Consider the following 22,475-nt stretch of genomic DNA (forward strand, 5'->3'; position numbering starts at 1 on the left):
TTTTTAATTTCTTATTTCCTTAAAAGAAAAATATATATGCGCATACAATGCTGATATCCTATGTGTTGATGCCATCAATCCCTTAGGATAGCAAGTTTGATGGGTAGTAACCCATTAGGAGAAAAATATATTTTTGAATATTATTTTACATATATACAATATATATATTTAACTTTCAATCAAAATATAAAGTTTTCCAGTGTAGTCATCGGTACTTTTTATTTTAACATGAGAAAATGTTTTGTATCTCACATATGCTTGGTTCATACGTTAAAAATTAACAAGGTATTTGATATCCACCAGTAATATCTTTGGTTTTATTTCTACAGATCTATAAGAAAACAAAGAAAAGAAAAGCTTTCCTTCTCCAAAGCAAAAAAAAAAAAGTAAAACTTCAAGAATGAAACAATCATTAACGGCACTAAGTTTTGCATTTTAAGCAACCACAAAGAATAGGAAGTAAAAACTAAATGGAAAATAGTATTACCCTATGAACGTAGTCTAAAGACAAAATGTTCTGAATCCCTTACTTTTGATGTCTAGTAGGTATAAAAAAATATGCCGTACATTTAATGTGTTACTTACACTCACTAAATTAATTTTGATAAACCGTTCCCCAAGAAAGCAAGAGGTGGAAGAATCTGTTGCATTCAATTCCAAAATACCTAATATCACAAAAGTAGGACAGCCACTTATTTACAGTTTTTTTCAGCACCATGAAAGACATGTTTATCTTTTTATACACGTTTCTGCCAATGTCCTAAACTTGGGTTCCAGCTGATCTAAGAAATCAAGTGCCTCTTCTTCATGCTGATCACTGCAGCAGCCTACAGAACCAGCCAAGGATCCTTTTCCTTCATAGTTATATGAAAGGAGATAATCTTCAGAATGTTTCTGTTCTTCATCCTGTCTGCATAGATGCACCTTCTGCATAGGAAAAGAACACATTATTACTTTCTTAAATTGTTATTCTAAAAGTATTGCAGAAAAATAATTTTTCTTTTGATTTACCTTTCATTGATTAATTTTTAATCAGAGTGTGTCCTCTAATGGATTCCTACATACAAAAAATGCACATGATTGGTCTATATCATTAAGATTATAAAATATAAATATTAATAAAGAAATCATTTCTACTAATTATGTATGTAAAAACAGAAGAGGAAGAACTTGCTTAAGTAACCAGTCAGACAACTACAATCCACTCAAATTGAACAACTGATACATAAAAGTAGTTAGACAAGTAGCGAGAGTGAATTTTTGATCCCCAAAGCATGGAGTAACTACATTTCAAATGTTGTACGTACATTCCTACTTCATTGCTAAGATAAATATCATGGTGTAAGTTAGCACAAGCAAGCAGTTAGAATAAAAGCAAACAAATTAACAAAAATAAACTCATAAAAGCTTAAGTAATTACTATCAATGAAGTTAAATATTCTAATAAAAAAAAAAGCATACCTTTTACAATTTAAGCCAAGAAAAGAAAGTTATCTACACTTATGTCTCAAAATATATAAAAGGACTTTTTGAAAAGGCAATATTCCAAAACAGGATGCAGACAAGCAAAAGAGAAGAAAAACAAGTAAGCTAAAAAAAACAAAAAAAACAAAGCCCTTTCTAGCCTAAAATGCCTTTCTTGAGAAGACTACATACACTACTCATAACCCCACTCTAGGAAACCATTATTGGAATACTTACTTCTCCTAAACGAGGATGTGTGAAATTATGCCATTCTGAGTAGGAGTATCTACACGTGTCCACCATAGCCTGTCCTCCTCCTCCTTCTTTGACTGATCCCAGCGTCTGATGTCCACCTCCTCTGACTGACTCCAGGGTATGCCCTCTTCCTTTTACCATTTCAAATGTTTGCTGATCTCCTGTTTTTATTCCACATCCTACTTGATCAGTAGTTTGTAGAGGAATTATATTGTGATCCTAATAAAAGATGTTAACAGTGGAGAAACCTTTGTTTTCATTATTATTTTTACTGTATTATTTTTTTAATTAAAAAGACAGCAACCAGAAAGTCTCCATGCTAAAAACTGAAGTACAAAACTGAAGTTTTGCAAAGTGAGACATTTTGAACAATAAGCCATCATTAGAACTGAAGTCTATAAAGATCAATAAGAGGTCTTCAGAGAAAGATATTAAGATGGGAGGAAAATCTGTAGTTGGATATGAAACTAGATCCCACAGCTCAATCATTATCCTGATGAAAGGTGCACTATAACCCACACGTTAGTTTCTTACAATATTACATAAAATGTTTGGTTTGCAAAGTCAACTACCTGTAATTCATTAGAATCAGATATACAGTCATATGAAGAAGTTCATTCTGTTTTATTCATAAAGTTTGCATAATACACGAAAAAAAGGAGAAAATAGTATATAATCAAAGATTATGCACTACATTATATTTTATAAGCAGTAACAAAATCGAAATTTGTCATCATTAGGAGATATTTTCTCGGTTTTCATGTTAAGTAAGCTCAATGGTTTTTAAAAAAATCTTTTTGTCGGTGGAGGACAAAAGAGAAGGGATGTGATTACTCACAATGATTTCGTGCTAAATTTAAAATTACTTTTCCAAGGAATAGCAACAATGCTTTGCATTCATTCAATATGGCAAAAGAGTAAACTCCCAACTAATCTTGTTTTGAAAGTGACATTATAATATTCACCTGGAATTTCCAACCCAACAGTTAAAGTTTGGAAGAACTGTTAGTAGCCAAGAAGAAACTTTTGCAATAAAAAACATTATTTATCTTAAATATATACAGTGCTAACAACTCTGCCTGAAGTAAGAATTTACGAATTCTTGTAAAATACCAAAGCATATGAATGATCCCGGTGTTCATTGCTTATTTCCATTACTAAATCACTTATTTGCTGATAGGCCTCTTTTCAGACTGAAATACAATGGCATCATTACATGTTTCTACATTGAAATAAACGGACAACTTACCATCACTTCTTCTCCTGGAGCTTCTGTATTTGAAATGATTAAGTTGTGATTGGCACAATCATCGGTCACTTGCCTGTGCATTACCCCAGCACCACAACAGCCACAAATTGTAATTAGGATTACTACAAAGAAGAAATAAATGAGAAAGATGCTATGAAGTTTACCTCAAAACAGTTATCTACTTTTGTCTGAAAGCAAATTTTGTTGTGTTAGCCTAAATGCTTACACATCACATGTCATTAAAAAATAATACTGTGTATAAAAATGTCCATGCTTTAAAGTGTACAAATAGACACTGTTTTTCAGGTGTTACATGGATTTTTCACTATAATGAAACTGTCAAACTGTAAAATGTATTTTGGTTTCCCCAGAATAAACGCAAGCTTTACGAAAACAAAGTGCAACTTTTCAAATTAATAAAATACAAAACCAGAATCTAGTTGAAAAATCATGTCTTATGCCTTCATGAGAACACTGTACAGCACACACTTTTTGTATATGGATATGCAGTGTCAAATTATGCCATAAGGAAATATGTGGGTTGAGGGTCTCAGTATCAGGAAGTTCTGCTTCAAAGAAAGGATGACAGGAATCCTGAACAATTTCAAGTATGCTACAGTGTGATCAGAATCAGAGTGATCTTATTTTATACCTTGAATTCAGCTTGCTGTTCTTACAGAAATTCTGTGTGTAAAACTTACAAATAATTTTGTATAAAAGAATCAAGAACAATTAAAGCACCTCCAAAACAAAAAACTAAATATTTCATTCAAATATGTCAGCACAAGAAAGACATAGAGCTCTTGGAACGAGGCCAGACGAGGGTCACTAAGATGATCAGAGGGCTGGAGCACCTCTCCTATGAAGAAAGGTTGAGGGAACTAGGCTTGTTTAGCTTGGAGAAGAGAAGGCTCCAGGGAGACCTCATTGCAGCCTTCCAGTACTTGAAGGCAGCATATAAAACAGGAGTGGGAACAACTATCCAGAGTGGATAGTGATAGGACAAAGGAGAATGGTTTTAAACTGAGACAGAGAAGGTTTAGCTTAGATCTTAGAAGGAAGCTTTTCACACAGAGGGTGGTAACACACTGGAACAAGTTGCCCAAGGAGGTTGTGGATGCCCCATCCCTGAAGGCATTCAAGGCCAGGCTGGATGTGGCTCTGGGCAGCCTGGTCCAGTGATTGGCAACCCTGCACATAGCAGGGGGGTTGAAACTCAATGATCGTTATGGTCCTTTTCAACCTGGGCTATTCTATGATTCCATAATGACAACACTGTTGCCAGTTTTTAGCTTAAGAACAAAGAAATCCACAAGTAATAAATCAGTTCTGCCTAACTGTTCACAGAACATTCCTCTATAAATATATAAGCTTCTATGGAAATTGCCTAGGAGCTACTCTGAAGCCCATTTAGCTGCTGCAGCTATCAGCAAGATTTGCACCAGTGATTCTGGTGGGTAACCTCCTAGTGCTGGCAGATGTGAAGACAAAAACTGTAAAAACACTGAGCACTAAACTGGGTAAAACCTAACCACAATAAAGCAAAAGTATATCTTGGATGGATGCATTCAAGGGGCAGGGACAAAAATCTACTCAACATCTCACACTGTTCCCCTATTCTGCATCCTCACGTCTGACAATTCCCTCCTGCCTGTGCCATGAGTTCAGGAGTTTGACTCATTTAGATAAAACACAGAACTATCTGACCTCAAACAAGTGAGCAGGTCCAAGTGATGTATCTAAGTAAGAACAGCTAGCTGAAATTGAGAAGGGGCAAGGCAAGTTGACCACTAATGAGGGAAAAAAAAAACAAAAAACAACACTTTGAATCATCTGGTACTATAGCATATCCCCATGTCATTAAAAATGAGATGATGTTAATTGGCCTACATCAGAATCTAGGTAAAAAAAAAAAAAACAACAAAAAGACCAACTTGGGGACAATGATACATAACAGAGAGGCCATCTCACTGGTTAACAATACTGACTTGCTCAAAATCTTTGTCCCTGAGCAACTTCAGTAACACAAAACGTACTCAAGGGTTTACTCTGCTATGGAAAGATCTACCTTTTCCTCCAACATTATGCTGGCTCTTGTTAAACTTCTTGTTAAACACAGAGTCTCGGACTCTATGGTTTAATCCAGGATGCATTAAAGATTACAAAAAAAAGTTACAAAATTGATTTCTGCATTCTTACAAATAGAAATGTGCATGCCGAAGTCAGCTGTAAACTTCCCCATGAACGAATATGATCATTGAATGATCATGCAATACTCACCTGACAGCAAGATCTGATAATTGCTATAAATCCCACCCCCTTCTGGTTAAAATGCAGAACACAGTTTTTTGATCTTGCTAACGTGAACACATAGAACATTATAAAGTGTACTTTTAAGAATAGTAAGCAAAAATACATAGACACGAACTATGGGATAAGATAAGAACTAGAAGCCTTTGATATTGATACAGAGTATGTGCAGTAAACTACTGATTAGAGTTATGGAAGTCACACAAAGATGCCTGAATCAAGTTTGAGCAGACAAAGTGTTTTGCACTTGGTAAAATAAAAAGTGTACTTACACAGCAATAGCAGTGATCCCAAGATCATTGCAAGGATGGCCCATACACCAAGAGTAACACTCCCAGCACTACGAGCAACTCCACAATCACTTGGAGTAACACAATCACAGTAGTTAACTCTAATTTCACTGATTCCTTGCCTTCCTGAACTATCAGATACGCTGACAGGAATAGTGTATGTTCCAAATGGAATATCACCCCTTGGTGAAAGATATACAGACTTTTCTGGAAAAAAAAAAAAAAATTTGATATAGTGTTAACAGTATCTGAAACCCCACTGTCACATCTAGGCTCTAATCTCAATCTTTCACTCTTACAGTTAAGCCAGTATCAAATCCGTATTAGTTAGTTTAAAGCTGGTTTTGATTGATCAGTATTGACACTGAACTATATGCAGAATATGGTATTTTGAAGAATTTATTCTTTCCACACTTTCTAAACATTAAAATTGAAAAGCAAAATCCTTATATAATCTCCTAAAAACATTTAACTTAAAACTATGAAGTCAACATAGTTCACTACAGTAAATGACACTGTTTAAGTTTGCTAGTAAAGACTGTCAGCAGAACTGACATATATTAAAAGCACTTCCAGTAATAGGAAAAAATTAATCCAAATCTCAGTCTATACCTCCTCCATTCTTTGGTTTTGTTGGTATATCCAATGAGAATAACCACGTTCAGTGGGAAGTGAAACCCATTTAGTCTACTGCTCTGCTTAGCAAAATAAGTGGCCAGTGACCATGGCTGAATGGCGAAATAAAACTGAGAAGAAAGTCCCAACATACCATTGTGCCGTGTTATCTTCCACATGGAACCCAAGCTACGGTCAGTCATGCGATAGACTAAGGGCATGCTGTAAGAAGTCTCATCTCCATCCCCTGCACTGAGGCAGATTGGTTTTCTGTCTCTGCACATTATATAGTCAGTTATAAGAATTCGTGGGTAACTCCTGTCGCAAGGCTGGATGACAACTTGAAGGGTTCCAGTGCCTGTTTTGCCATCTACGAGATAAAAATAATTATTTTACCATTGAATACTAATATTCATTCATTTCTTTATTTCTAGTCCTAATTTGCACAGTGAAGTATCATTAACTGTAACAGCCAAGCTGAGAAGGTGGAAAGCAGCTACGGATTTGGCCTAAAGCAGAGAGAGCCTTTTTTTTTTGGCCACTTCTCGTCTTTGCTTGACTGATCATACAACAGATCACTTTGTTGAAAACTGCTAAATGGAACTAAAAAAAAACAACCAGAAAGTTGCAAGATTGGCAACGAACTCGTATTTTCTAGTGACAGAGAAAAAATTGCCAGTCAGTGTCATTCATGTGCTATCCTCGAGTAGGTAAAGGAGGGAAAAGAAACAGGAAAGATGGAACACGGTAGAAGAAAGTCTGCAACTGCAAGTTTGTCCTCTCTCATGCGTGAGAAAGACAGGATGATTTTTCAAGTTAAGTCTGCACTGGAAAAATATAAAAATAGAAATCTGAATTATCAAATCCTTAAGTTGAAGTGCGTTTTTTTATGCTGTTCAGGATCCCATACAGAAATTCCTTGACTTGCTTTGAAAATTGCCTCTTTTCAGCTGTGTAATCTGGTCATAGTTAGTTACACCAATGTGTATTGGTACAAACAGAAAGAGTACTACCAAATTAAGATGTCCTAAAATTCCATCTTTTGTGTGGGGACAGTTTATTTTGTTGTTCATGTGCATCTTACATGAGTACATACACTCCTCTAAGAGGAGAATGAGAAAAGAAGGGTAAAAGAAACAAGGTAAAGGAGGCTATGACAAACTGAGAGACAAAAGCAGAAAGGGAAGATTTCCATTATTTTTGCTTCCCTTCAACATTTCTCCCTTCCCTGGAAACATGAACCCTTTCAGATACGGTACGCTTCTTTCAGCCACGAAGTGCACTTTATCACCAAAGCCTACATGTAAGAACTGAATCTATCCATCCTAATCTGATTTTTTTCTAATCTAAGAATAGTAAATGCTTGTGTATTATAGAGAAATTATATCAAATTTACTTCTTAAAAGTATCGCCGCGAATACCTAACTGTACATAAAATAAGCATGATATATGTTTCTACAACAGGATCTCTAAGCAATTTAAATTGGTAGTTTACATGTAATTTTAATATCCAAGCTTTGGAAACAGTTACGATACCTAGCTGTAAAGAACTTCCCAAGGTATCTTTTTATTCCAGCTGACGTTTTAGCACAGAAAGGCTAAAAATAACTCCTGCCATTGGACATATAAGGGTAATAATATTACCTAAGCAATTGTAAGAGTCATCCCAAAAGCAAGACAACAAGCTAAGTGCACATCAGGTCTGAATCAATGTAGCTGTAGCTATGTTAGATTTGCACAAGAAATTCTTCTACAAAGTACAAATGATGACGACAACATTTAGTACTCACTTCTGTCTATTGCGAGGACTGTGATATTGCATTGGCCTCGTTTGACTTCTCCTAGATCTCGGTCCAAGACTCTAACAGTTCTGACTTCACCTGATTTTTCATCAATATTGACCCAGTTACACTGTCCAGGTGGTATTTTGTAGCTGTTAAAAATAATTTTCATGTTTAACTGAAGATCTCAAATACACACGTGTATATTTACATATATACACATGCCTACACAAATGCATGTATTTACATACACACATGAACATTCCCCCTTCCCATACCCCTCCTTGCTTTACTCCAAATAAACTAGCAGACAACACTGTTTCATACCAGATGCCTTCGCTATTTCCAGTTTCTGGATCTTCTGCTAGATATTTCCCAATATTTGTCCCAATGTCATCACATTCGCTAGCGTCCATCCGGAAGAAACAGGGTTTAAACACCGGCCCCTCGTCTATATCTAGGACATTCACTGTAACAGTACAGGTGCTCTGAACAACTTGTTGTGAATGTGGTGCCAGCATGTAGGGTGCCTCATTGTTGACTGCAATCACGAGGATCCTTTGCTTGGCATTTTCATAATCCAGCCCCTGAAACAAAGATACACACATATACATACAAACGTTTTCCCCTCCCACTTCAAACCAATATAAAACTTGGCATTGTTTTCTCTTAACTGTTAGTAAGTAAGTAAAACTGTGTGTAAAATTTATTTACAAAGGAAATCAGGTATCACTCTGGAACATCCAGCTTAAGACACAGTAAAGGGACAAGATATGAACAATAACCATAAAACAAGTCACATTCTGCGTTCATCAAAGAAAAGAAATTTCCTTGATAGAGCAGTCCCTAATAAGATAATCAGTATCACCGTACATATTTAGATGAATATTCTGCTAGTGAATTGCGAACAGAACTGAAATATGAACTAGATGTGTGGAAGAACTTTCTCCTCCTAGACCTAACTGGCCATATTTTCTTTCCAGCACAAGTCAATCATGCTTCATGCCAGCACCTACATTTATTTTCCAATTTATTTAATCATATGCTGCAAATACATCTTAATTTGTAGGGCTGATGAGTAAGTATCTACAAATGTAATTCTTCAGATATGTTTTCCAAGGACATCTTATGCCATTAATAAAGTTATCTATACCCTGAAGTTATAATACACTGTAGTCTACTATAGAGCTACGCTACATATAAGAAAATACAGACACAGCTTTATCACAGAATCATAGAATTGCTAGGTTGGAAAAGACCTCAAAGATCAAAGTCTAACTGTAACCTAACCATAGTACCATAACTCTAACAACACAAATGAAAAACTTTAATGATTATCAGCAACAACAACAACAACAAAAAAAAAACATGATAGCTTCTCTGCTCTTATCACTTACACCTTCAAATGCTAATATTAGCCTTCTTCGCTCCTTAGAAGTTACCTGTTATTGCACAGCTCTTACAGATGTCAAACAGGCACTAAAAGGGAAAGGGAGTACAGGCAGAGCAAAACTTCTATCTCACATCTACACCCCCAGAAAAGCAAATGTATACTCACTACTCTGAAAAACAAAGCCTAGAGAATTTTAAGAGAAGGTAGTAAATTTAATCACCTCCCAGAAAGAAGACAGCTGAAGGAGGTGCTCCTCACTCCCCTGTTCATACACACTCTCATTTCTGTTAAAAACCTGTCCATGAAGGACAGGTTACACCCCTACATCTCAACAACCGAAACTGTGGGACTAGGAAAAGTCACTATGCTCTGCTAGACAGTGAAACACAGAGCAATACTCAAATTCTGCACAGACACGAGGAGTATTCTGAGTCCTACATTATTGGTTTTAAAAGCAACACCTGAAGACAAAAATGTTGCTCTAAAAAGCCCCATTTTTACTTACCTTAACAACACAAAGTACTCCTTCATTTGTGTTTCTGTCTGTTGTAATTTCAAAGGTGTGGTCATCATTTCCTCTTATAATTTCATACACAGCTGTGGAGCCAGGTGCCCCAAACTCATCGGCATCAACAACAGAAATTCTCAGGATGTCTACATTCACTCTGTTTTCTTCCACTTGTGTTTCATACTTGGAGTTATCAAAAGAAAAATAGTTAGTTGTAAATCATAGAACACCACTTCAGGAGTGAACAACACTGTATTTAAAACTTTAGACCACAGTGCTGCACTTAAACTCAAAAAACCAATTTACCACACTGGTACAGTGACTTATTTCATTTCATTGCATTAATGTACTTCCCCACATCTTCCTAACACATTGACTGAAACAGGAACCCTTTCCTGCCAGTGTAGTTCTCTCTTACTCCCAGTTATCAATAATGTAAAGCCTGGAATTCTCCTTCCAGGAAAGGTAAATGAGCACAGTTCTCTTGAGTTACATCAGCTGCAGATGCTCATCTTTGTACAGTGTAATTAAGAACAGCATTTAAAAAAATGCCACAGCTTAAATAAAAAAATATATATAAACAAATCATAAGAACTTTCTTCTTTTTGAAGAAAGGCAAAATACATCTCTTCTTGGATGACAATGGACAAAAGGGTTTTATTTTTATATATATATTTTTTAAAGAGCCATGTCATTCTGTACAAGCTCAAGAAGCAGAATAAGACTGGTTCTGAATTAATATTATTATGTTCTACAGTAGCAGGAAGAAAAGATTATGTATGTGTATTCTTCATAGATAATGACCTGTTCTTCAATATTGTATTTTATCCATTTTCATACTAACATCTCCTACAGCATTTCAGCTGTATATATGCTTATTGAGATATACTAAGTTCTAAAAAGAGAAATTAACCTAGCAATTATATGTCAGCTTTGTTTCCTGGCAAAAACTTTTGAAAGCTAACAGTGAACATTTTTTATTCTGTTAAAATGTGAATGAAGAAGGGAAGATAATGAAATTAAAATCCCTGCATCTACTTCATTGACATTAACATGAGTAGCCAGTCAGAAGCTCGTGAAAGGTAATGGGGTCACGAAAATGCTTAGGAATCAATCTGTCCTTCCACCCCTATCCCTTAAAAAAAGAATTGCAGAATTCTTGGTTAAATTACACGATTTCTATGATCACTCATTGCAGAAGTGAATTACTCACATTAGCTTTCTCCCAACGGTCATATAAGACCACTGACTCAAACAACTAGTACAGCAGCAGGTCTAATTACCAAACAACGTAACAACCAATATGGCATTCACACACAGGTCAATGTAGGCTTCAACTGTCTTGAGACATTCAGAATCATACTTGAAGGAGCATCCATGAGGAAATTAGAAAAGTGATAAAAATAATTTCTTCATCCTTTACAGACAATTTATGAAGACTTACTTGCAACTGTTTAAAAGTTGGTGCATTGTCATTTGTATCTTCAATCTTAATGACAGCTGTTCCTGTTGTGCACAAACCAAAAGGCTGACCTGCCATATCTCTCACTTCAATTAATAAAGTGTACGTGGACACCAGCTGAAAAGAATAAAAATAGACAGAAGTTTGTATTTTTTTTTTTTTTAAACTACAACAGAAATAAGTGTTTTATTCCTGTTCTGCAACTCAGCTCCAGAGTGCACTGTTGTATTTTGCAGGGAACAGGACTGAGTTTGAAGCATCTTCCCTACAGTTCCAGAAGGAAAATGAGTGAAATAGTGCTGAGCAGCACTCAGTTCAAAGTCTGTTAGAAAGCGTAAGCTATATCCTGCATCAAATAAAGCTCTCCAGAACATCCACAAACACCTTTGTTTCCCAGTATCGGATAGTTTGGAGGACTCAAATGATGTGCCTTTACCTACTCTCTTTCATTCTCCCCTGCAGAGCATTCTCCCACTTTTCCAGCAATTTCAGTCCGTGGTTACTTTTCATTAAGCTTATTTCTCTCAAATCAGTGACTTGAGTCACAACAACAGAATGTCTTTTTTTGGGAGAGAAAAAAAAAAAAACCTTACAAATACCTGAGCAATCTAGGATATTAGAGGCTGGACACAAAGAAGGTGCTTGCAAATCGAGGCAGTAACCCCACTGCAGAACACCTGAAAGCATCAGGTTTCCTGGGTAAAAGATCTCCTGTTTCACATCATAGATTTATTATCAAAAGATAAGTAGTGGACATTTTCAAACTTTAATTTCTTCAGCAGTCACTGTGACTGCTTCCTTAGCAGTTATGGTGATACTCAGTGACTGCATTTTTCTCTTGCTAGAAAATCTGTATCTGATGTGCCTGCAAGTGCACAATTTTGCAATTCACTTTTAATGTGGATTTTCACCCACAAAGTAACATAAATGTTCCAGAATACAATTATTTTTATCCTAAAAAATGTGGATGTAGCAGGTTTGTTTTTTTTAACTAGAAAGTCTATCTTACGCTAGAAACATTATTTCAAATCACATATGCCTGTTTTTCTAATGCAAACAATCTCTCATGTAACCTTTTATCCAAAAAACTCCTAACATGATAAAAAGTAAAACCTCTCTATACTCTTTATCTGAAAGCTATCTAACAACAATAAATGCTTTGTGCATTTATCTCGGGAAATACTGCATTACTGTTCAGGTTTTACAAATTTCTGTTGAGTGCAGGATGTCTGACTACATGCAGTAAAGTTAGTTCATCTTCCCTGTAAAGAAGCAAGCAGCATCTCACACGGAGCTTGACTAGGAGGAAAGAGCAGCCATGGGATTCATGAACAGAGAAAGAGTAAGAATCCAGTCAGCTCTTCAGTGTTGAACAGGAGAGCAGCAGGAGATTCCCTACCAAGTATAGCTAGAAAGTTGGATAAACAAAGAGGCAACATAAATGCTTTATCTGTTGATTCTCATGCCAGGAAGTGAAGCGAGATGTGTGCACTAAATCTAGTGCTAAATATACTTCAGGAAATATCACCTCTCTATCCAGCTGTGGCGATAACACAGTAATGACACCTGTGTCACCATGCAAAGAAAATGCTGGGGTTACTGAAGGAGCTTGTGACACAATGCGGTATTTCAAAGTAGTGTGCAAAGTATACGGCTCATCTCTGTCCTCTGCAGTCACTGTTCCAACAACTACACCTGTGAACACAATACAGCAATTTTAAGTTACAGGGGAAAAAAAAAAATCTACAAATAGGCAAACATTACTCGAAGAGGTATTTCTATTTTGGATTGGTAAAAACAGCTACTATCGGTTAGGCTTAAACCCAAGTGGTATTGAAAACACAGTAAATAGTATGGAAAATATGATAATAGTGTACAATTGATTAGTTTAATCTTCTATTTCTTCCTCCTTCTCAAACAATGTTGCAATTATTGACAAAAGAATAATAAAAAAAATATAAATGGTCTAGATTTTAGCTACTTCTAACTGAACATCCCAAACACAGCTGAAGTGGAGGTTCAGTAATTTCTGACACAGTCCAAATTGCAGCATTGCCCCTTGGGGCACGTTGCTTACCCAGTTTGGACTTCACTGTTAACCCATAACTCATCCAGTTGAAAGTAGAAGAGGCCAGAGAATTAAATGCCACTGATGCTTTGAGAGTGAATGCGAAGATACTGCCTTCTTCTCTGTGAAGCAAGTCAGACTCTCCTCACCCTATACACCCAGTCCAGGAAATGGCAGGGAATGGCAAACCACTACCTTTCCATTCCTTCTCTGTGGCCAACTTTTTTCCCCTGCTTTTCCTCTTTGTAACATCTGAATTCAGCAACAGGCAAATCCCTGCCCTTCTATGAGTACGGGTGGAAACAAGCCTTTAATGTGTTTTCAAGAAGCATTTAGATGTGGAGACATGGTTTAGTAGGGAAATATTTGTGGTAGGTGGGCAGTTGGACTAGGTGATCTTGCAAGTCTTTTCCAATCTTGGTAATTCTATCATTCTTTGATCTTCTGCTGCACAGACAGAAAGTGTTCTACTTTAATTCAAAACCAACATACATAATCTTAAGTCAAAAAGTATTTCACACCTTCGAATACCATTAGCTTAGTTGTGTAGGAGACTCTTCTTTTAAAATTGTTGCTCTGTGCTGTTCTTTGCAATCAAAGCATTTAATGGAGGAAATTAATTGTGGATAAATTAAAAAAAAAAAAGTCTTCTGAATTTCTTATACTGTTTAAAGAATACTGAATCATCTTCGTTCTAAAAAAATTCTGACACATTACTTTTCACTTTTTATTTTTAATGTTTATCTGAATTTCTGATCATTTAAAAAAATTTTTTTGAGCTGCTCTTTGAAAATTCAGTCTTTGCTGTAAAAGAAATATTACTTCCCACTGAACTGGACCAAACAGCACATTACTACATAATTGAGAATAGTAATGGTAACTGTGTTGATCAGTTTGAAACAATTCTTACCAGGCTTGGAGTTTTCAGGGACACAAAACTCAAAAACATCCTGTGTAAAATACGGAGCATTATCATTGTCATCCTCTATTCTGATTGTATGCACAAGGGGTACCTCCGGTGAATAACCATCTGGAGTGCTTGCAAAGCAAATGATCTGTAAGACAGAAATTCAGTAATTCACTTCATACTTAAGCACCATGAAGTATTATTACACTTTCAGCTCATTGGCGGAGTCGAGAAAAAGAAATGCAGTGTTTCAATTGTGCCCTCCTCAAGACCAGCCAAGCTGAAGGGGAAATGATGGCAATACAAAAACTTGAACTGTTTTCCAATCTTTCCACTTTTCATTTCCCTCACTATCAGCAATATTCGAGTCACTTTCCCCACCCCAACTTTGTCAAGCGTATCTCCAAGTCTTTTGAACTCAATTTTTCATGCATCATTGAAACAACTTCAGTATTACTAAAAATTTAGATATAAGTATTGCTACTTAGAACACAATCAAGAAAAGCAGCAAATCTATCTACGTGTTACAACATACTTTAGTTGCAATGCAAAAACAGGTAGTGCAAATTACCCAGCTATTCAGAAGCTGTTATTTCTACTAGCTGCCTTCTTATACTTCTCAGCCAGTAGAGAGAGCTCTCTACCCTGTTAACAAAATAGTAAGCTCAAAAATAGAGCCATCTGGAATTTGTCACAATCTGTTTTCTATGCAGACCTTTTCAACTCTCCCTGAAAAACTCCAGGATGACTTCAAACTCTTCCTAGAAGTGATGCAAATCCAAAAGCACACTTCAACTATGCTGTAATTAGAGCCTAGGCAATGAAAAGCAAAGCTCTGATCTGAATAACCAGCTATTTCTGTATTTGTCATCTGTTTCATCTCTCCAACACTAGACACACCACTCTGAACAGACAGCTGATCATAGATCCTGTCTGCTCCATATCTCCCCTGTAACCCAGCCTTCACACACACACACACAAACACACACACACACACACACACACCAGAAATAAAGGATGTAACTATATTTACATTATGGAGCCCAGTACCTGAAAACTTGGATACTGCTCACGGTCTACTGCACGAGTAGCAAAGATATTTCCAGTTTCTTTTTCTATGTAAAACAAGCCCTTTGGATCTTGATCAATTCCTGGTCCACTTGCAGAATAATAAATGGTGTAGTTCTGAGCCGTATCTGACTGGACCTACAAAGAACACACTTTTAAATCCAGGGTAAAACAGCAGCAGCACTCCAATACTTTCTACAATCACATTTGCAGAAGCAGAAGTTTTCAATGACAAAAATAAAAATTTATTTATTTTCTTCAGCAGCTTAGGCTTCTCAGAATAGGGAAACAGACTGACTTGAAGCTGCCTACCTTTATAAGGTGTGTGCATCAGGATAGGTAGTTAATTCAAACTCAAAAATTTATCATCATCAAGCAATTAAAGAAATGAGAGCATGCATGGAAAAAAATATAATTCTGACATCTACTATTTCTAAAATGCTGCACTCATACACATTCATATACAGATGGTTCTTATTTGTGTCTCTGCTCAAAAGATTTAATGCATTCACTAAGAATATGACTTGTAATTAATGGAAAAAAAAACAAAGAAAAAGGAAAAGGAACAAGAAAGCAACCTATAGCTTAGACCAGGAACATGCCAATTTAAATAGCCTCTCCACATCATACTACAAGCAGTAAGGAGGTAACATCAGCAGTTATCTATTTACAGACAACCCCCTTCCCAAATACTTCCCCTATCTACCTAACTTCTGGCTTTCAGTAGATAAGATTAGTAGAATGATTGCTCTGTACAGAGTCTGTTATTACACTCATCTCTACGTATCTGCTACCAGTCATTCTGTAATCTAGAGAAGGCAGATGCATTAATGATAACTACAGTTCTTGTATTTCTCTTTCATGTCTACTTGTTTACATACTGGCTGTTCTTTTCCTAATGACACAGGCAATATTCAGTCTTAAATTCTACAGATATTCACTCCAAACTCCAGAAAGTATACAGGCAAGTGGACAAAATTTTATCTTCCCGTATCTACTAAATCTTCTAAACAATGTTACAGGATTTTTGTGGAGTTTTTCCTGTTCAAACTACACACTTCATAGATTCACTGATTTCCAAGCAGAAGAGCTCTCCTGTCATAGTATGCCTCTCTCCTTTTTACAACTGTAGCACATTTTCAGTTGCTACTATGATCACAAGTTATTTCACCTCAAGAAACATAGACAGAGAGAGACAGAGGAGGAAGAGGAATGGTGTCAGTGGACAATACATGAGTGCTCACTTCTGTTCTTCATATCTCATAATCATCACACAAAAGGAAGTTGCACTGTAAAATTAAGATCTGTATAAAATGTACCTGCTGAATTTGTAGTGGGAAAGGTCCAAGTGAGTTCTCTATCATAACAGAAGGAATTGGGCCCCATCGTCTCTTGGTTCGCTTGAGAACTGTATCTCTAGCATGCCTAGTCTTCTGTGCGCGGGTCAAAATGACAGGTAAGAAAATATCCATATAACTGTATACTTTTGCTTAACTTTCGTAATGCTTTTCCCACACATCCACCCCATTTTTCCACACTATCTGTTTTTCCAAGATCTCTATTTCTGATTGTATGTGTGACAGTAATCCAAGAGGTTTTTCATTCACTGTAAACAAGATCTGCCTGAACGCCTCAAACATGGCTTTTAAGATTCTTGGCATTCCTTTTTAAACTCCTTGTTAGCATCCCCTCTTTCAAGCAGGATATCTGCTGATTCAATCGACAATGCAACCAGCAACTGCCACAAATACACACCATAGTGCAGACTGCGTTGCCTGATTATTTGAATTCTGAAAATCCAACTACATTCACCCAACATGAAACCATACTCTGTACAATCACACCCAAAGAAGGAAGATACCTTGGAATTAGAGGCCCACCTTTTTTTCATCTGTCTCCAAGTCAATAAGTATTTTCTTTTCTACATGTTCTTGAAGATCTTTAAGTAATATGGTAAAAGTCCTTTTCTCATCAGATAAAGAAACAGCAGAGGTTGTATACACGGAACCATCTTCCAGAACTTTGAAACTCCCATCACTGGAACTGATGTGTTCTGCAGACTGAAGGCACTCATTTAAATTAACTGTAAGAAAAAAAGATTCAGACAATAACTCAAACAGTGAAACGATAAGATCCATCTCAAAGAGAAAAATCATTTCCTAATTAAAATTTACTGACACACTGTCTCTTTAAAAATCATGTCATTTGGCATTTAAGTAGTACAAGTACAGACTTTAGAACTCATCCACGTATTTAGCTTTGAATGAGTTCACACAAATTTCCACTACTGCGCTTATGAAAGTATTTCCTAAAGGACTTGGGTGATTCCTACCCATCTCTCAAAAAGATACTACTACACTGGTGGGATTCTTGAAGCAAGAGGAAACAAACTAATACATATAAATGCAATGAACACTGCAGACACGTTCATTAGTGGATCAGTGGGTATTACATTTCTCCTGTGCTCTGCACCCCACATAATCAGTGAAGATATTAACTAATGCAAATTCCCAAAGGAGATATTACTTCTTGGAAGATTTGCCCTCAGGAGGAAAGCACTGACTGGGTCTATGTGACTTAGAAGCCTTGAGAGGACAAAGGCCTTTAAATTATGAGGCAGACTGATGAGAGAGACTCACACTAGCTCTAGAACAAATGATGGATGAACAATTTATTAATATTTACAAGACAGAATCCCATGCAGTTGACAGGAAGTGTCAGGTAATCTTAGTACGCTTCTCAGGTACTCTTAAAGCATTTGCTGTAAATTTGTCACTTAAATAAAGTTTAATACACTTCACTAAAATTGGTTCACCGGGCAGTAATTCTTCACAACAATGGGGTGGGGAGGGGGAGGGGGGCTGTCAAAAATCAGGATAGCAATAATTAACCTAAATAACATCAAAGTACTAAGTAAGATTGATTTGGCACACTGAAAAAGATGTAGGAGCTTTCCTAAGCTCTAGATAAAACAACTTTGCAACATACATGGAGGTGTTATGTTTTAGAATCAAGTATTTTTTTCCTCTTAGCAAGTGCCAAAATAAAATAGTTTAGGTTTGGTGGGGCTTTTTCATTTGTGGTGTTTTTTTGTTTTGTTTTGTTTTTTAAACCAAAAAGTTTTAAGATACAGAGAACTATGTACTAGCATGCCTCAATAATTCTTCAGTGGTATCACAGTACAGTGAGTTTTTCAGTTTTTCTACAGCTATAAAATTCTAAGACTAAAACTAGATTCAAAATTTCACCCCACATACATAGATGATGTTTTAAAATAAATTTCAAAAAAATGTAAGAACAGATGGAAAGCATAGTTTTAAATATGGCTCATTTTCCTCCTCCATACTAAGTCCTTCATTTAACTGCTTAGTTAAACGTTTCATAGCCTTTCTATAGGGTTGCAACAGTGCACCACTCCCTTGTCAATCTATGCAAAGAAAATTTAGTTCTGAACAGCATTATCACTTCCTCACTTAAAGTATATCATAGTGCTGCATATTGCAGCACTGCATTTCCAAATATACCAAAATGTGTATTTTGTCTGCAATGATTATGTGAAACAGCATTATCTTCAGTATGTCATTGCCTTGTGGGATCCTTCCTTCATAGTCTCTCATATATATTGCATAAGTCAGAAACATAAAACTTTCTTTAGTGAAGAAAATCCTGACTTATTTTACTGTCATGCTACAATCCTACGATTACTCTCCTAATAAACATTCAAGGAACGCCATTCAAGCATTCCACTCCTAGTTAAAATCTGGAAAAAAAAAGTTTAAGGTCAGTGTTACACAACTTCTACAGCACTGTAACAACATGAAGCTTACTTTTAAATCAAATTTAGTTTATTTAAATATAAACACCAAGAACATAAAAAACACTTAAACTGCCATTCAATCTTTCATTGTAAAATCTAGCAGTAAGGTCAATGTACTCTCACTTTTAAAACTAGATTTTCCAAGCAGCGGCACTGCAATGAATTACAAGTGCACTGCATTTGGTCCTACTGTAGAATTTGGATAGGGGATGCAGGTTTGGAGCATGCACCTCTGTTATCCTGGGACTCACACAGGGCACCTCTGAAGCCTCAAACTCAGTCTCAGGCAGCAGTGAATGCTGCAGCTGCTATGCCACACCTTTAAAAGCCACCTTTTGAATACTGAATAAAAAGGAGAGTGGTGTATTCTTCGGTGTCCCCTATGATTCCCCATCCCTTGCACACTGTGCTAATCCAATACCAGACACACCATCCCAATGGAGTGTACATGCAGGACGCCTCTGCAATTCATCTCCTCAAGTGCCTTGAGCAGCCCAGCAGAGTTGAGACATCACAGCCCAATTTTACTCTGGTCACACACACAAGCGGCTTCTGGGCTCTTGGGTTGTGTGGGTTTTGCTTTCTTTTCTCCCTTCCCATTATCCAAATGATTAGCCTGTCCTTCAAATGACTCTGTGGGTTATGGGTGCACTCTGAAATATTAAGGCACTGATCCGAATACTAAGCCCCAGAACTCAGAATTCTGAAAGCATTAAATGTAATTTTAGTTTTAAAACGCACACTGAAAGCTGACAAGAGCTATTTATGCACGAGTCAAATGGATGCCCAGAGCCGGTGCTCAAACCTGTAACAAATACAAGGGCGTATCCTCCACAAAAAGGCTGATCCAGCTGTTCAACTGGCTGTGCAATCATCCATTCATTCCATTAAATAAAAAAACACTCCTGCAGTATTAACAGCATCCCTAGAAAAGAGGCCATGTTGCACTGTTACGATGGGCACCTGCAGCTTCTCACCTCTGCCAACCAACGTGTCGGCCTCGAGAACAGAGGGAACATGAAAAGTGACTTTCTTGCAAGCGTCACAGCACAAGCTCAATACCTAAAAAACAAAACAAAACAAAAAAAACAAACAACAAACAAAAAAAACAAATTAAGAAACTAGAGAGGAAAAAAAAACCAACATCATATTTTGAATAATAACTACTGTTACTCAAGTTGCCTTTGTTTAGTTTGTTGTCGTTTTGGTCTTTGAAAGACAAGCAGTGGGAAGGTCCAGAAATCAGCCTGCAGCCACGAGGCAGCACAGCACGCAGAGCTTTGGACTGGGAACAGGACCAGGCTCTGCATCTGTCCACCATTTGTGGTGTTTTCCAAAAACACAGCACTGACATCAGCAGCAAAGCTTCCCTTAGACTAGGAGACAACGACTATGCAATTACTTTCCTGTAAATATGAAATACAGCTCTGCAGTACACTTCCCCCAGCAGCACTCTTGGTCAATTCAGGGCCATAGGCTCTGAGCATTAAAGGTGAACCAGTCCTAACTCGGTGGAGTCGCGGTGATGCCGAACATTAAAGGGAGAAGTGTCTTATTAAGCCCACATGACAACACATCTCGTTTTGCATCTTCAAAGCACATTCTCAACTGGTTAAATCTCGCTTCAGCAATTAGATATGACATAAATAAAACGTCGTGGATGACAGCAAACCACTCCCATATAACCTGTTACAAAACAGGGTCCTCCTCGAAATTCAAATGGCGTGTTGTTAACCAACAAGCAGATAACCAGAACTCCTTACCAGGATCATATAGAGGTACAAAGACACTCCTCAGCACAGAGTAATTTAGCCCCGACTTCAGATTTTATATATATATATAAAGTGATATAGTTTTTATCCACGTTTTAAAATTGTAATTAAAAAAAAAAAATCACACAGCCACTTAAACAGAGAAAAATGTAAATAAATGTATTCTGCCTTTAAAGTATATTCATTCTTCCAGGATGAAAGTGTGGCAAAAAGGAGAGTCTACCAAAAAGATCTTCAGGATTAAAGGTATAGAGAAGAAAACAGCCAATGGTAATTCTGAAAATGACTTCTTTCTTATTAATATTTAAATAAAAATACTTGCAAATCTTTAAGGCATTAGCAAACCTTAGAAAAACGAAGATTAGCAGAAAAATTAAATTGAAATGGGGAGTACAAACATAGCATTATAGCAATTTAAATGTTGTGTATGCATCATAAAAGCTGTTTGTGCTGTTTTATACATATATATATATATATGTACACACACACACACACGCATGTGTATACACAGAGACAATAAAAATATGCATATATAAAACACCCTTATGTCTTAGTCGGCACTTTCCTTACTAAGAGATATTTGATAAAACTCCATCCCAACCGATATCGTACTAACTTCTACATTACTAAAGTCACATAACCTTACTATGTTGTTCTAAGATATTTTCAGCATCAGTGATGGCTAGTATTAAAATTGTAATGCTGGGACAGTCATCTAAAGAGCTACCAAAGGGCTAAACAAGCTTAAATGATAAGATAGATTGAAAATACAAGTATAAAACAGCTACCGCGTCCTTTCACTTTATACAAAGAAGACACTTCAGCAGCTTTTGGGGTTAGGGTGTGTTCAGGCTTTCTCTCCCCTACATGACAGGCGAATTTTGTTTTCCTTCTAATTAGCCGGATGAGTGAAGCTCACCCGCATTTCCATGAGATTTAATATGAATATCTCAGCAAAGGCAGGAATGCACAATGCGTCTGGAAAAGTAGAGCTCCCATAAAAAAATGCATACATCTAATGGCACAAAATTAATAAATTCAGTGCCCCGGTGCTACCGAGTATCTTTTTTCCAGGCTCAAAGTATCACTGCGTGCTTCTGGCCACAGCAGAGATGCAGGGTTAGGGAAAAATGAGAAAGAAAAAGAAGAAGAGCAACTCCTCGATTCTCTCCGACAAAGGCCTTGCCACAGCTATGCACTAATAAATACAATTAATCCAAGGTACAGGCAACTCGGCACTGGCCCAACAGACCGCTCCGAGGGGCTCAGCGCACCGCACCGCACGGCAGAGGGACAACAGCTCGGGGAAGCGGCGATCGGACGGAGCGCCGTTTTCCACCGCACCGACCCGCGCCCACATCCCACCCCTCACACGCTTCGCTTCGCTGTACGCCCGCGGAGCAGCGCGGAACGACCTGGAGCCTGGTCGCCCCACTCACCAGAAGGCCGAGGAGGACGAGGCGGGGGGCTGCGCGGGCCATGCTGCGCGACGGGGCAGCGGCGAGGAGTGCGTGTC

The 22,475-nt window shown here is 37.1% G+C and overlaps 1 protein-coding gene across 2 annotated transcripts; it reads right to left on the minus strand.

Annotated features, from left to right (window-relative positions):
• Positions 1 to 380: 380 nt before the first annotated feature.
• Positions 381 to 22,469, minus strand: LOC100543299 (desmocollin-2). Of its 2 annotated transcripts, XM_019614023.1 has the most exons (17): positions 22,399 to 22,469; positions 20,165 to 20,249; positions 17,251 to 17,453; positions 16,690 to 16,803; positions 15,353 to 15,508; positions 14,306 to 14,450; positions 12,856 to 13,022; positions 11,310 to 11,444; positions 9,863 to 10,048; positions 8,292 to 8,551; positions 7,974 to 8,116; positions 6,338 to 6,553; positions 5,551 to 5,775; positions 2,969 to 3,090; positions 1,702 to 1,938; positions 1,012 to 1,057; positions 836 to 927 (listed from the first exon to the last, which is right to left on the minus strand). In XM_019614023.1, the coding sequence occupies exons 1-16, from the start codon at positions 22,438 to 22,440 to the stop codon at positions 1,022 to 1,024; spliced, it is 2,472 nt and encodes an 823-aa protein (XP_019469568.1). In that variant the 5' UTR covers positions 22,441 to 22,469; the 3' UTR covers positions 836 to 927; positions 1,012 to 1,021. The 2 variants fall into 2 exon arrangements, with proteins under 2 accessions (XP_010707198.1, XP_019469568.1); XM_010708896.1 differs by lacking the exon at positions 1,012 to 1,057 and having other exon boundaries at positions 381 to 927.
• Positions 22,470 to 22,475: the final 6 nt, after the last annotated feature.

This window comes from Meleagris gallopavo, chromosome 3, assembly GCF_000146605.3.
Source record: "Meleagris gallopavo isolate NT-WF06-2002-E0010 breed Aviagen turkey brand Nicholas breeding stock chromosome 3, Turkey_5.1, whole genome shotgun sequence".
In the NCBI taxonomy this organism is placed as follows: domain Eukaryota; kingdom Metazoa; phylum Chordata; class Aves; order Galliformes; family Phasianidae; genus Meleagris; species Meleagris gallopavo.

Excerpts from the sequence above, each read along its gene's own strand:
- LOC100543299 (XM_010708896.1), bottom strand. The coding sequence starts at position 22,440 with ATGGCCCGCGCAGCCCCCCGCCTCGTCCTCCTCGGCCTTCTG. Across the intron at positions 20,250-22,398 it reads TCGTCCTCCTCGGCCTTCTG|GTATTGAGCTTGTGCTGTGA; the intron begins GTGAGTGGGGCG and ends TTTGTTTTTTAG. Across the intron at positions 3,091-5,550 it reads GGGATCACTGCTATTGCTGT|TAATCCTAATTACAATTTGT; the intron begins GTAAGTACACTT and ends TCTTCTTTGTAG.